This window comes from Leucoraja erinacea, chromosome 4, assembly GCF_028641065.1.
Source record: "Leucoraja erinacea ecotype New England chromosome 4, Leri_hhj_1, whole genome shotgun sequence".
Lineage (NCBI taxonomy): Eukaryota > Metazoa > Chordata > Chondrichthyes > Rajiformes > Rajidae > Leucoraja > Leucoraja erinaceus.
In genome coordinates this window covers 65,372,926-65,386,909 of record NC_073380.1, presented here as the reverse complement: position 1 = coordinate 65,386,909, position 13,984 = coordinate 65,372,926, and the positions used below count along the sequence as shown (strand labels likewise).

The following is a 13,984-nucleotide window of genomic DNA, read 5'->3' as shown; positions in this document are numbered from 1 at the left end:
CAGACTGATGAAATTTCAAATGAAGGAGAAGAGGATACAGATATAAACAAATCCGAAATCAGCTTGGTATTTGAGATTGCTTTGAAACGTAACCTGCCTGTCAATTTTGAGGTAGGTGTTTATATCTAAATATAAAATAATATTCTTCCCAATTCTAGGCACACCATCAATTGAAAATGTGCTTTAATCTTTTCTGGAGAAACCGAGTGGTGAGTTTCAATGAAAATTATTCATTATGATAATGCAGATCATACAGAGTTAAGGAAGTGTACCATTGAGCCACATATATTTTCTGCATTAATAGCATCTTACATTGACCAAAATTGAGAACAAAATCCCAGCCTTTCACTAGATAAATATTTGTTTGCTCATCAATCCATCTGCTAATTTATATGGGCTATGGAACTAAGGTATACACTTTTTAAAAATTTTTTTGAGTCTTGGGATTCCTGTTCATTGAGCATGATGTCTGATGGCAGTCCATATCTAACACATTAAGTATGTAAGAGGCACAGTGAGCATTTAATTTGAAGCAAAAGGAGAGAAGGTTGGAAACATTGAAGAAGCCAGTTAGAGTTTGTGCAAAAATAAAGTTTCAGTTCAGTGGCCTTTCATTCGAACATTTCACCACGTACATTGCTGTACTGCATTTGTTTCACCATGTAGGATATTATTGTTTTTGTTACGTGAGCTGAAATTATGGGAGGTGGAAAGGAAAATAATTTTTACTGAGGAAAAAAGCCAAACTTCACGTTTCCAATACTGTTGTGGATGTGCCATTGGGATCATTTGGGACCCAGGAGTAGATACTTTGTCCTATCTATGCCAGGAAGAAGTCTGCCAGAGGCACCAAGAAGACACAATTGGAAGCGGCACACAATGTTAGAATGAATATCTCTCACACTTCTGAATTTGATGCAGGAAGTGGATAGATGTGATAAGCAAGGCAATAATGGAGAGAACATCTTGATGTGTTTTCAAACCTCTTGCTGATTATAACATGTCACATCTCGCGTCAGTTTACCTTTCATAGAGTCATAGTGTCATACACTGTGGAAACGGGTCTTTTGGCCCAACTTCGCCATGCCAACCAAATGACCCATCTACAATAGTCCCACCTGCCTACGTTTGGTCCATATTCCTCTAAACATATCCATGCACCTGTCAGTAAGTGCTTCTCGAACGTTGCATGTGCACTGTCTCTTTCTTTCTTTGCACTCCTCGCATCAGCTTGTATTCCCCACACCTCTATTGAAACACGTGCTTATCCTGAGAGTGGGAAGCTGCTTCCACAGAGTCGCCTTCGACAAGTTCCCCTCGAACATGTAACAGCTATTATTACTTTCCTTCATGGATCTTTGCCCTTGAAGGTAAAGAGAGCACAGAACGTGGAGAAATAGAGGAAGTACTTGAATTATGTGATAGTTGGTGTTAAGAGGAGGCAGCACTGAAGATCAACAGCCTCAAAATGCCCATCTAATGGAGATGGGCTTCAAAGCTTCATGGTGATGGAACTAAATGTCAGGCAGTTGCATAGCAGAAAATACATATTAACATAGTTAATATCGACAACGTGAAATAGGACTGTGCAAACAATGAGATGGTCAAACACACTGAATGTGACTGGTATACAGTGCATTCAGAAAGTATTCAGACCCCTTCACTTTTTCCACGTTTTGTTACGTTACAGCCATTTTTAAATGGATTCTTTTTTTTTTTGCTGTCATCAATCTACACACAATACCCCAGAATGAAGAAGCGAAAACAGGTGTTTAGAAATTTTTGCAAAGTAATTAAAAAGAAATAACTGAAATATCACATTTACATAAGTATTCAGACCCTTTGCTATGACACTCAAAATTGAGCTTAAGTGCATCCTATTTCCATTAATTATCCTTGAGATGTTTCTACAACTTGATTGGAGTCCATTAGTGGTAAATTAAATTGATTGGACATGATTTGAAAAGGCACACACCTGTCTGTATAAGGTCCCACAGTTGACAGTACATGTCAGAGCAAAAACCAAGCCATGAAGACGAAGGAATTGTCCATAGACCTCCGAGACAGGATTGTGTCGAGACACAGATCTGGGAAAGGGTATAAAACAATTTCTGCAGCATTGCAGGTCCCGAAGAGCACAGTGGCCTCCGTCATTCTTAAATGGAAGAACATAGAAACATAGAAACATAGAAATTAGGTGCTTTGGAGCCACCAGGAGTCTTCATAGAGCTGGCCGCCCGATCAAACTGAGCAATTAGGGGAGAAGGACCTTGGTCAGGGAGGTGACCAAGAACCCGATGGTCTTTATGACCGAGCTCCAGAGTTCCTTTGTGGAGATGGGAGAACCTTCCAGAAGGACAACTATATCTGCAGCACTCCACCAATCAGGCCTTTATGGTAGAGTGGCCAGATGGAAGCCACTCCTCAGTAAAAGGCACATGCCAGCCCGCTTGAAGTTTTCCAAAAGGTATGAGAAACAAGATTCTCTGGTCTGATGAAACCAAGATTGAACTCTGGCCTGAATGCCAACGTCACGTCTGAAGGAAACCAGGCACCGCTCATCACCTGGCCAATACCATGGTGAAGCATGGTGGTGACAGCATCATGCTGTGGGGATGTTTTTCAGTGACAGGAACTGGAGACTAGTCAGGATTGAGGGAAAGATGAAAGAGCAAAGTACAAAGAGATCCTTGATGAAAACCTGCTCCAGAGCGTTCTGGACCTCAGACTGGGGCAAAGATTCACGTTCCAACAGGACAACGACCCTAAGCACACAGCCAAGACAACGCAGGAGTGGCTTCGTGACTAGTCTGCGAATGTCCTTGAGTGGCCCAGCCAGAGCCCGGACTTCAACCCGATCAAACATCTCTGGAGGGACCTGAAAATAGCTGTGCATCGACGCTCCCCATCCAACCTGACAGAGCTTGAGAGGATCTGCAGAGAAAAGTGGGAGAAATTACCCAAATACAGGTGTGCCAAGCTTACAGTGTCATACCCAAGAAGACTTTAGGCTGTAATTGCTGCCAAAGGTGCCTCAACAAAGTACTGAGTAAAAGGTCTGAATACTTAAGTAAATGTGACATTTCAGTTATTTCTTTTTAATTACCTTGCAAACATTTCTAAACACCTGTTTTCGCTTTTTTATTAAGGGGTATTGTGTGTAGATTGATGATTAAAAAAAAGAATTGAATCTATTGTAGAATAAGGTTGAAACATAACAAAATGTGGAAAAAGTGAAGGGGTCTGAATACTTTCTGAATGCATTGTAAAAGCAGACAATACTGGGAATACTCCACAGGCCTCATCCATACGAAGAGGAACCAAATTAATGTTGACAAAGAGTCTTTAACCTAAAATATTAACCCTGTTTCTCCTCTCACAGATGTTGCCTGACCCGCTGTGTATCTCCAATATTTTCTATTTTATTTGACGTTTCCACGTCTGCAGTTATTTTGATTTTCAACTTTAACGTGACAGCTCTTATTCATGTCTTTCATCTCCTACAGGGCCATCATGCATTGTTTAGCGTCACTGATGGCTACAGTTCACGAGCTCAAGTCATCACAGAAACGTAACAAAGATCATGCTCTAGCTCAGAACTTGGCGAGGCCATATTTGGAGTATTGTGTTCAAATTTGGTCACTCTACTATTGGAAGGATGCTGTTAAGCTGAAAAGATGGCAGAGAAAATGTACGAGGATGTTCCCAGGCCTTGTGGACCTGAGCTACAGGGAGAGGTTGAGCTCGCTTGGACCTTATTCCTTTGAGCGCAGGAGGCTGAGGGGTGATCTTGTGGAGGTGCATAAGATCATGAGGGGAATAGGTAGGGTGAATGCACAGTCTTTTACCCAGAGTAATGGAATTCAGTACCACACGACACAGGTTTACGGTGGGAGGGAAGCGATTTAATAAGAACCTGAGGGGCAACTTTTGAGAGTGGTGGGTATATGAAATGACAGCCAGAAGAGGTAGTTGAGGCAGGAACTATAACAATATTCAAAAGACATTTGTACAGGTAAATGGATAGGAAATGTTTAGATGGATATGGGGCAAAAGTGGGCAGGTGGGACTAGCGTAGATGGGGCATCTTGGTCGGCATGGATGAGTTGGGCCGAAGGGCCTGTTTCCATGCTGTCTGACTCAATCACACTATTTGTCATGTTAGACAGAGTTGTGTTTTCATTTATTAGCTTGCACTTCACGTTAGAGCAAGAGCAGATGATGGTGTCAGTGGAGAGTCCAGGTCAAAGGACAAAAGATTCTTCAGATTCTGCTCAGCTGGCAGCATGTGCTGTCTCTCATGATCTGTCAACAGAGAGAAGACATCTGGAGCAGCAGCAGAGAACATATGGCAAGCCTAAAACTGATCCACATGTACTGTGCATGATTGCAGAGAGATTAGAGGATTCCATCTCAAGTACTGGTAGCACATTATCATCAAGGATGATGGATTCTGTCACCACCTCATGGAATGCCCTGAGCTGCCGAAGATACTGGTACTCAAACACATTGAAGCAGCTTATTCTCTGATTTTGATTCTGGGTGCAGACGAGATCTTGTGCGAACCACATCTCTCTCCTGCAACTTGTGATCTGCTAATTACTTAACCCCTATTTGATATAAAATCTAGAGCAGCCATAATGATCTGATGGTGTTCCAAGTGCCAGTCACTCCTCCATGGCATCGATGCAGCACATCCAGTAAGGTAACAGATATGTACCTAGTATCTCTGTTCAGTGGCTCCCACCTCCACACCACTCTTGTTAGTGAGTTCCAGGAAATCAGCAGACCTGAAAATGAAATTCCATGTCTATTTGAATGATTGGCACAGACAAAATGGTAAATTTCATGCAGCCTAACATGCTGTCATGAAAATTAAAAGTTATTGCATTTGAACAAGGGTTCCCAACCTGGGATAAATTTACCCCCAGTGGGTAAATTTTGCCTACCCAGGGTGTAAATGTGTTGATTCTGGATTTGTGCATATTTATTATCATTGACTAACTGTGTTTGGTTCTGATATCTGTTCATCATTAGTTGTTCATACTGTGAAATAAGATTGCTATGTGCTATTAAAGTTGCCAGGTTTAAACGGGATGAAAGAGGTTGGGAACCCCTGCATTAGAATCTGCATCTTTTTTATCATCCCCTATCTTCCCTCTTTTCACTGCTTTTCACTGTACCTCGGTATACGTGACAATAAACTAAATTCAATTTGTATCTTCCTGGTTGTTAAAACTCAGTCCAATATTTATAAAAATATTTGTGCTTTTGTATTTACCTCGTATAATAACACCAGTAACCAATCATATGCTCTTCGCAGGACATATGAAGAGCAAGTAATTAGAAATGGAAAAAAAACATACACAGAACTGAGCTACAAAGGAAGTTTGATTCAGATAAGTGCAAGACGTGGTATTTTGGGAAATCAAGCCAGGGTAGGACTTTTACAGTGAACATTTGGGCTCTGGACAATGTAGAACAGAGGAACCAAGCAGTACACGTATACAAGGGGCGCGCAGGTAGGGTGGCGAAGAAGGCTTTTGCACACTAGCCTTCAGTCAGGTCATTGCGTAAACAAATTGAGATGTTATGTTGCAGTTGTACAAGATGTGAGGCCACATTTAAGTATTTTGGTCACCCTGCTGTAGTAAATATGTCATTAAAGTAGAAAGAGTGCCAAAAAGAGATTTACCAGGATGATGCCAGGTCCTGAGGGTCTTAGCTACAGTCAGAAGTTAGGCAGGCTACCCAATCGCACCACCATTGAGCCCACAACCCTGCATATCACAGCTCTCCAAAAACATCTAAATGTGGTGAGGGTTTCTGCCTCTGTCACACTTTAAGAAATGTTCCAGCCACCTTGCATAAAAATAATTTTCTCTATCTCCCCTCTAATCTTTCTGCTAATTGCTTTAAATCTATAATTTTTTTGATTGCTTTGCTAAGGGAAACTGGTCCACCTCCCATTTAATGTATCTACGTTCTTCATAACATTATACCTCGAAATGAAGTCTCCATTCACCTTCTCTTCCAAAGAAAACAAGCGTTAATTTATCTAACTTTTTCTCATATAAATAATTCTACAATCGTGGCTGCTGTTTTATAAATCTCCATATACTTTCCACTGCAATCTCATCTTGTGTGCAGCCTCAAGCTGCAACCTTATACATTTGTGGACAGTAAGAATGTTAAATTCGAAACCTTAGACAATAAAGGGATAATCAACCCGTTGTCTTATTCTTCTGCCTTTTGTACTTTTACAGTGCAAGATTCCTCTATTCCTCCTCTCCACTTACTTCCCTCCCATTTATTGCATAGAAGAATGGATCTTAGTTTACCATAATACTTTATAACTCCTTTTATCTGCCTTTGTTGAATACTTTGGCTTATTTTGTGGAAATATTTTTGCTTGCATCTTATTGTTTGCATATGATCAATCAGACCCAACTTGCACTTTCTTATCCTTCCCCTTCACTTTGACCAGAGAGATATTTATCCTTCATATTGTTTTTGTGGTTTTAGTTCATCAGAACTTTCCACGGATTTTACATTGATTTCACTATCTCACAATTAGCCCAAATAAGTTGTTTAAATCTGTTCCAAAACTTTTGTCGTTCTGGAATTAATTGTAGGTTTTTAGTACCTTTTGGTTCTATCAATTTAAACTTTATAATGTTGTTTATTCTCATACCTTCAATTTGCAGGCACTTTCCTGCTGACCTTTTAAGTCTCTTCAGCTACATTACTGCTCTTTCTCTTCAAAGACCTTCCAAAACACAAAATCTGAGTGCTTTTAGTCTCTCCATTAATTTCTTCAGTTCCTGCTCAATTTCCATTTCTCCCCGTTGTAAAATATTCTGCGACATTTATAAGTTATTAAATACTTCACAAGCAGTCATTATGTCTTGAGTATCCCCAGGTATATTACATTTTTGATGCAGTGTGCTATGAACCCTGCCCTTCACTGGTCAGTCAAGGTTAATTTTATGTATTTTGCTGATCAGGTGACTGAACAAAGAGCTCGTTTCAACAGGTTATTCATTCTAACTGAAAGACTTAAGTCGGAAAAAATGCAGAGGATTTATGATGAAAGTTTGTGTTTGTTATTCTTTCCTTTAGAGATAATCCTCTGTAATAAAAAAAGAGTATGGAAATGAGTGCAGCATAGTGTTTGTTCTTATTTGTTCTGATTGTTTTAACTGAATCTTTGCTCTGTAGTACAACTTTTTTTCCCTAGTTAATCAGCTTTACACCACTTCAGTGAGTGGACAGTGTTAATGCAACTATTTCCATTCATCGCATCCCAAAACATTCCAGTGCTGAGTGTGAAATTGAATTTACAATTTCAAATATTGATCAGCTCTGTTTAATTCAGTTAAATGGCCAGGAGTAGAAATAAAAGTACTACGATGCATCTCATTGTGTTTGCTTAATTGTGATGCACATACATCTAACTGTGAAATTAATGTTTGTTGGAAGAAGTTTCATCCAGGAGCATAATCTTGGGTAAGCTTAGTTATGAGATTTACCCAGTGCTTGCGTTAGATAATATGTTTTTGAGCAGAACAATACTACAGGTGCTCCCCGATTTGCAATGCTTCGACTTGCGATATTTCGACTTTATGATCGGCAAACGCTCGGCAACGTCAGTGAGCCGCACGTCACTTCCGGTCACGTAATCGCAATATATCGTAATACGTTTTCGACTTGCGATATTTTCCGATGGGTTTACGATGGGTTTATCTGAATGTAACTCCATCGTAGGTCAAGGAACAGCTGCACTTAACTTTTGGCAGACGGCAATTAAATTATTGAAACACAGAATTGAACCAGGAAACATTTACATTTTTAGTATACAATGATTCCAACTGAGTATTTTAGACTCTTGAGTTGGGTGAAAGGAATTGGGATGGAGGCCAGTATCGTTAAGTGCGCAGGTAGATCTGCAGGTGGGTTAGGGTGAGGAGGTCATGGATGGTGTAATTGGGAGTGTGAGCAGAATGAGGCTGTGGGGGGGGGCAGTGTTAGGTGTGTAAATGGAGTCAAGACAGTTGGTTAGATGTGTGGCCAAAGGTACACGTTATTAACAGGGATGGGTGTCTGGGCACAAGCAGGAAACTGGTCTCAAGCTGGGAGTTGTAGGCAAGAAGGGTGTGAGAAGCACGATCACACTGCATGCCAATCGTCCACATACTAAGCACGCTTCAACGAGATCTTCGTGTCCTTGTTCATTAGTCACTGAAGGTAAGCATGCAGGTACAGCAGGCAGTGAAGAAAGCATGTTGGCCTTCATAACAAGACGAGTTGAGTACAGGAGCAAAGAGGTCTTTCTGCAGTTGTACGGGGCCCTAGTATTGTGTGCAGTTTTGGTCTCCAAATCTGAGGAAGGACATTCTTGTTATTGAGGGAGTGGAGCTTAGGTTCACGAGGTTAAATCCCGGGATGGCGGGACTGTCATATGTTGAAAGAATGGAGCGACTAGGCTTGTATACACTGGAATTTAAAAGGATGAGAGGGGATCTTATTGAAACATAAAATTATTAAGGGACTGGACACGCTAGAGGCAGGAAACATGTTCCCTATGTTGGGGGAGTCCAGAACCAGGGGCCAACAGTTTAAGAATAAGGGGTGGGCCATTTAGAACGGAGATGAGGAAAAACATTTTCACAGAGTTGTGAATCTGTGGAGTTCTCTGCCTCAGAAGGCAGTGAAGGCCAATTCTCTGGATGCTTTCAACAGTGTTAGATAGAGCTCTTAAAAATAGCGGTCAAGGGATATGGGGAGAAGGCAGGAACGCAGTACTGATTGTGGATGATCAGCCATGATCACAATGAATGGCGGTGCTGGCTCGAAGGGCCGAATGGCCTACTCCTGCACCTATTATTTATTGTCTACACTTGGTCTGATTAATATGAAAACATTAATAGCCATACAGAGGAGACTGGACACCTCTTGCTGCAGGATCAAGACCATACTTTGCAAAGCCCTTGAGCCCAATATCCCAGGCCCTGACATACTGAGGGCTGAAGTCATCAAGGAGAGTAAGGCAGTCAATGCCTTCTGGAAGACCATCTCAGGCTGTTCTTTCCCCTTGTCTCTCTCAGAGCAGCTTAGTTGGGCATGCTGTACAATCAGTCAATCTCAATCACCTTCAAGGTGAAATTGACAATGATCTCAGAAAATAACTGTTCATCAGTTTACTCTGCTTACTTGAACTACATCAGATTCCGATTTAATTGCCAGATTTATGAGGTGAGTACTGTTGATTTAGCACTAATGTTCCTTCCACGATAAGATAAGAAGTGAAGATGCTCATTGATGAACTATCATTGATATCTCCCCACACAATGAATCAGTATGTGTCCATGTAAAGCAAGATAAAGACAATATTCTAGTTTGCAATGACAAGCGACAAGTAACATTAATGCCATCCACGGCTAAGGTTATAAATATTGGAATACCATTATATTTATGTTTTCTCTCAAGTCACAAGCTGCCTTGATTTGGAAAAAAATAACTTTCAAGTGGGCCAAAATCCTATGCAATGGCTCTGTGAAAGCACCATTGTCACTAGAACTGCAACTGGCTCTCCTTCACTAACTCTAGAACAATCGGAGATGGGTATTAAACGGTAGCCTTGCTAGTGATACCATATCCCTTGCACGAATAGAAATGCATTGGAATAGATTATTAATGTTGAGAAAGGCACTTTAGTTTTGTTGCTGCTTTATCTTTTTTTACCTCTGCTTCCTATATGGTTTTCAAGGCTTTCATAGTATTTGACATTTTCACAGATGTCCGATCATATCAGCATTCTTTTTTTGCCATAAATGTTGAAAAGAAGCATATAATGTAGTCTTTAAATAATACTGCTGGAACAGAAACTGGTTTACTTTACACAAATTTACATTCCTAGCTACATATATTGTGTGAAGTTTGACCATTAATAGAATAGCAGTAGGTTCTCCCAGATTATTGTGTTACTTCACAATAATTTCTTAATTCTGTGATAGTCTCAAATTCCATGTCTTTGTTGTTTTTTCCCCTAAATGTCATGGAATCCAGTGTACAAATAGGAGATGAGTACAGATTTGGCACTAATTGTATGGTGTCATCTTGCACCCAATTGCATGGACCTTTACTTCATCCAAAAATGTTTAAATGTTGTCATGCAGTAATATGAAGAGGCTTATTAAATAACTGCACAAAAGTCATTGCTGGAATTAGTTTGTTGCAATAATGTGAATCGGTGTGCAGCACGCACGTAATGAGTTGCCTCTTTTGGTGGAAATAGGTTTATAGTACGGAGCTGGAAATCCATACTGTACAAAGCCATTGTTCCCTAATTGTAGTGATTCACAACCTAATGAGTGTATCATTAAAACAATTATTTTGTTAGTATAGAGATGCAGTGCAGAAACAGCCCCTTCGACCCACCGAGTCCACGCTGACCAGCGATCCCCGTACACTAGCACAATCCTACACACAATTGGGACAATCTAATCTTTATTGAAGCTAATTAACCTACAAACCTGTACGTCTTGGAAGTGTAGGAGGAAACTGGAGCACCCGGGGAAAACCCACGCGGTTACGGGGAGAATGTACAAACTCCATCCAGACAGCTCCCGTGGTCAGGATAGAACCCGGGTATCTGGCGCTGTAAAGGGCCTGTACCATGTACGTGATTTTATTGGCGACTTACCGTGTTGAAAATTTTCGGCAACCTGCTTGCGACTATGAAGGGTGCCGGCAAGTCGCCGAAAAAAATCTCGTAAGTGGGACAGGCCCTTAAGGCAGCAACTCTACCGCTCTATGTTTGCTGCCGCCATGCCAACCCAATTTGGACATTTGGGGATTTATAGTATAATCAAGCTGACCTGATACTTTTTCTGTATTAAAACCCTTGCTCTCCTCAAGTCCAGGAAATAATTTATTTCAAATCAGATTTTTACGGTCAACATCTTTTCTGAGTGAAGCATTTACTAATGCTTTGTCGCAGCAAGTGCAGCAAAGGAGGAACGGATCATGGGACATTAAATTATCTTTCTGTGGATGTAGTTTTGCTTTTGGATCAGATGATAGACCCAGCCTAGTGTTGCGCTAAGAAAAGTGAAGAGCCCTTTGTCCTGTCTCCTCAATCTGTCAGTACTGTGAACTACTCCCTGTTCATTCTGACAGTCAGAAGTTCCAGTGAGAAATTGTTTACACCAAGAGTAAAATGGGTGTCTTTGGACTTGAATAATATTTTCGAGGAATTTATCCTCCCCAAATATTCTAAACTCTACAGTTCTACCTTTTGTACTGATTTACCACACAGAAAATATAATTCTATATATATAATTTGATTGTGGCGTGAAGAAAGCTTAAGCACACTGACCTTCATCAGACAGAGCATTGAGTACAGAAGGGCAGAACAATGGTGCAGCAGTAAGGGATGGCTCAGAGGCACAGCAGTGGAGTTGCACACTTATATTGCCAGAGACCAGGGTGAACCTCGGCAAAGACCACTTTATCCTTTTGCACACCTCCTTGGTGAATACCTACTCCAGAAGAAGATGGATTACTCACTGGTCTTATCCACACCACAGCCTACTCAAGCATTTTGTTACATTTACATTATGTCGACATGTCATCAGTTTTTCAGCACCAAACGTTTCACATGCGTGAAGGGTTATTCCACTGGACTCAGCCCCTCGGTGTGCAGTGCTTGGAGCGAGAGCCAGCGGTGTAGCCTTTCCCCACAGAACCCTTGTAACAGCTGCACCGCACATCAGTGCATCTCTCAGATCTGCACCTTGGATTGTGCTATTCTATAGCATTCAGCTGGAGACAACTCTTTGCAATTGAACACCAGCAGATTTCAGGCAGACCGTTATGTATTATAGACCATTATGTATTATAGACCATTATAGAAGTGTGAAAAGGCGCACTTCCAGATCCGGGGTCAAAATTCCACAGATTCACAACTCTCTGGGTGAAAATGTTTTTCCTCATCTCCGTTCTAAATGGCCTACCTCTTATTCTTAAACGTTATTCCTTTATCATGTAGATATACACTTTAAATGGCTCAATTGGAATCATATATAGTCTTTCCGCTGACTGGATAGCACGCAACCAAAGCTTTTCAAGGTACCTCTGCACACATGACAATACACTAAACTGACTGACTGACTGATGTATCTTCAACAGATTGATGGTCTTCCAGTAGCAGGCAATGTTTTTCCTAGTATACATCCATGTAAACCTGCTCAGGATGACTATCATCAGGTCATAAGTGATAGGAGTAGAATTAGGCCATTCGGCACATCAAGTCAACTCCGCCATTCAATCATTGCTGATCTATCTCTCCCACCTAACCACCCATTCTCCTGCTTTCTCCCCATAACCTCCTACTGTCCCTCAGCAAAGATCATCCCTTTCTCGACCCTAGTAAATATACCACCAGCAGAAGATGAACGATGGTCTCATCCACCAGGCAGGCCGTTCAATGGATTGAAACTATGGCTATGCACGAAGGGTCTGAAAGCGACTCGCATCAGATGTGAAATCGAAGATGGAGCCTGCCTGCAGCGACTTTTGCGGAGCACCAGAACAGAAAAGGTTCACCTACAACTTCAATCATCTGGATCAGGTAAACGGCAGTAATCGGCGCAGTTTTGGACAAGTTGCTTGGGCACCTGAAGATGCTGGCAATTTCCAGATCTCCCGCAGCTGCGGGACCCCCGGACTTTAAATTTTCCCACGCTGGCTGTAAAACTCCCGACTCGACGGAGGAACCCATGGACTGTACCTGGAAACCCCGGGTTGACGTCCAGAGCCGACGGGTTGGATATCCCAGGAACAATGAAGCTGGAGCTGCCGACTTTGGGGGAACCCCCGTTCGTTACGGAGCAGGAGCTGCCGTCTGTGAAGGAAACCCCGTACCAGCGCAGGTTCGCAGAAACAGCACGTACAGTAAACACAGTACCTGGAAACAAAGGAGAAGCCTCCATTGTGTCCGGAAACATGGCCGACGGGAAGGACTTCAGGTCAGACTGAAGCGCAGGGGACTTTGGCCCCCTCTCCCTACCATCCTACTGGCCAATGTACAGTCCCTTGAAAATAAAGTGGAGGACTTAAGGGCAAGGCTGCTTTATCAAAGGGAGCTGAGGGAATGCTCTGTGTTCTGTTTCACAGAGACATGGCTCATCCCCAGCTCCCCAGACTCAGCGGTCCAGCCTGAAGGGTTCTCCATCCATGGTATGGACCGTACACTGGCATCTGGGAAAGGGAGAGGAGAGAGCGTCTGTCTCATGGTCCACTCTGCGTGGTGCTCAGACGTGGCAGTCCTGTCCAACTCCTGCTCTCCGCACCTGGAACATCTGGCGGTGAAGTGCCATCCCTTCTACGTCCCAAGGGAATTCACCTCCATCATCCTGACCGCAGCCTACATCCCACTCCAGGCAGACGTCCGTCTGGCACTGGAGGAGCTGCACGCCATGGTCAACAAACACCAGACGTCTTACCCCGAGGCATTTACCACCATTGCTGGGGACTTCAATAAGGCGAACCTCAAGAAATCACTCCCTAACTTCCACCAACATGTCTCCTGCTGCACCAGAGGACCAAACACCCTCGACCACTGCTACACCACCATCAAGAATGCCTATCGTTCTATCCCTTGCCCTCACTTCGGTAAATCCGACCATACCGCGGTGCTGCTTCTTCCTGCCTACAGGCAGCAATTGAAGACAGCACCCCCAGAGGTAAGGACAGTACGGGGGGGGGGGCGGCAGAGGACAACTCCAGGACTGTTTGGGGTCTGTAGACTGGGCAATGTTCAAGGACTCGGCAACGGACTTGAACGAACACGCCACAGTCGTTACAGACTTCATAAAGAAGTGTGTGGAGGACTGCATCCCTACAAAAACCTTCCGAGTGTTTCCCAATCAGAAACCTTGGATGAACTTTGAGATCTGCACTCTTCTGAAGACCAGACACC

At 42.5% G+C, this 13,984-nt stretch overlaps 1 protein-coding gene across 7 annotated transcripts in view; it reads left to right on the top strand.

The window, feature by feature from the left end:
• Positions 1-13,984, top strand: part of stau2 (staufen double-stranded RNA binding protein 2) — a 345,477-nt gene that overhangs the window by 140,024 nt on the left and 191,469 nt on the right. For all 7 annotated transcript variants that reach the window (XR_008723335.1, XR_008723334.1, XM_055634484.1 and 4 more), the window contains exon 7: positions 4-111. Coding sequence is in view for 5 of the 7 variants with exons in the window: in XM_055634484.1 (XP_055490459.1) it covers positions 4-111 (108 nt within the window). In the remaining 2 variants the exon portion in view is untranslated. The remainder of the gene's footprint in view (positions 1-3; positions 112-13,984) is intronic.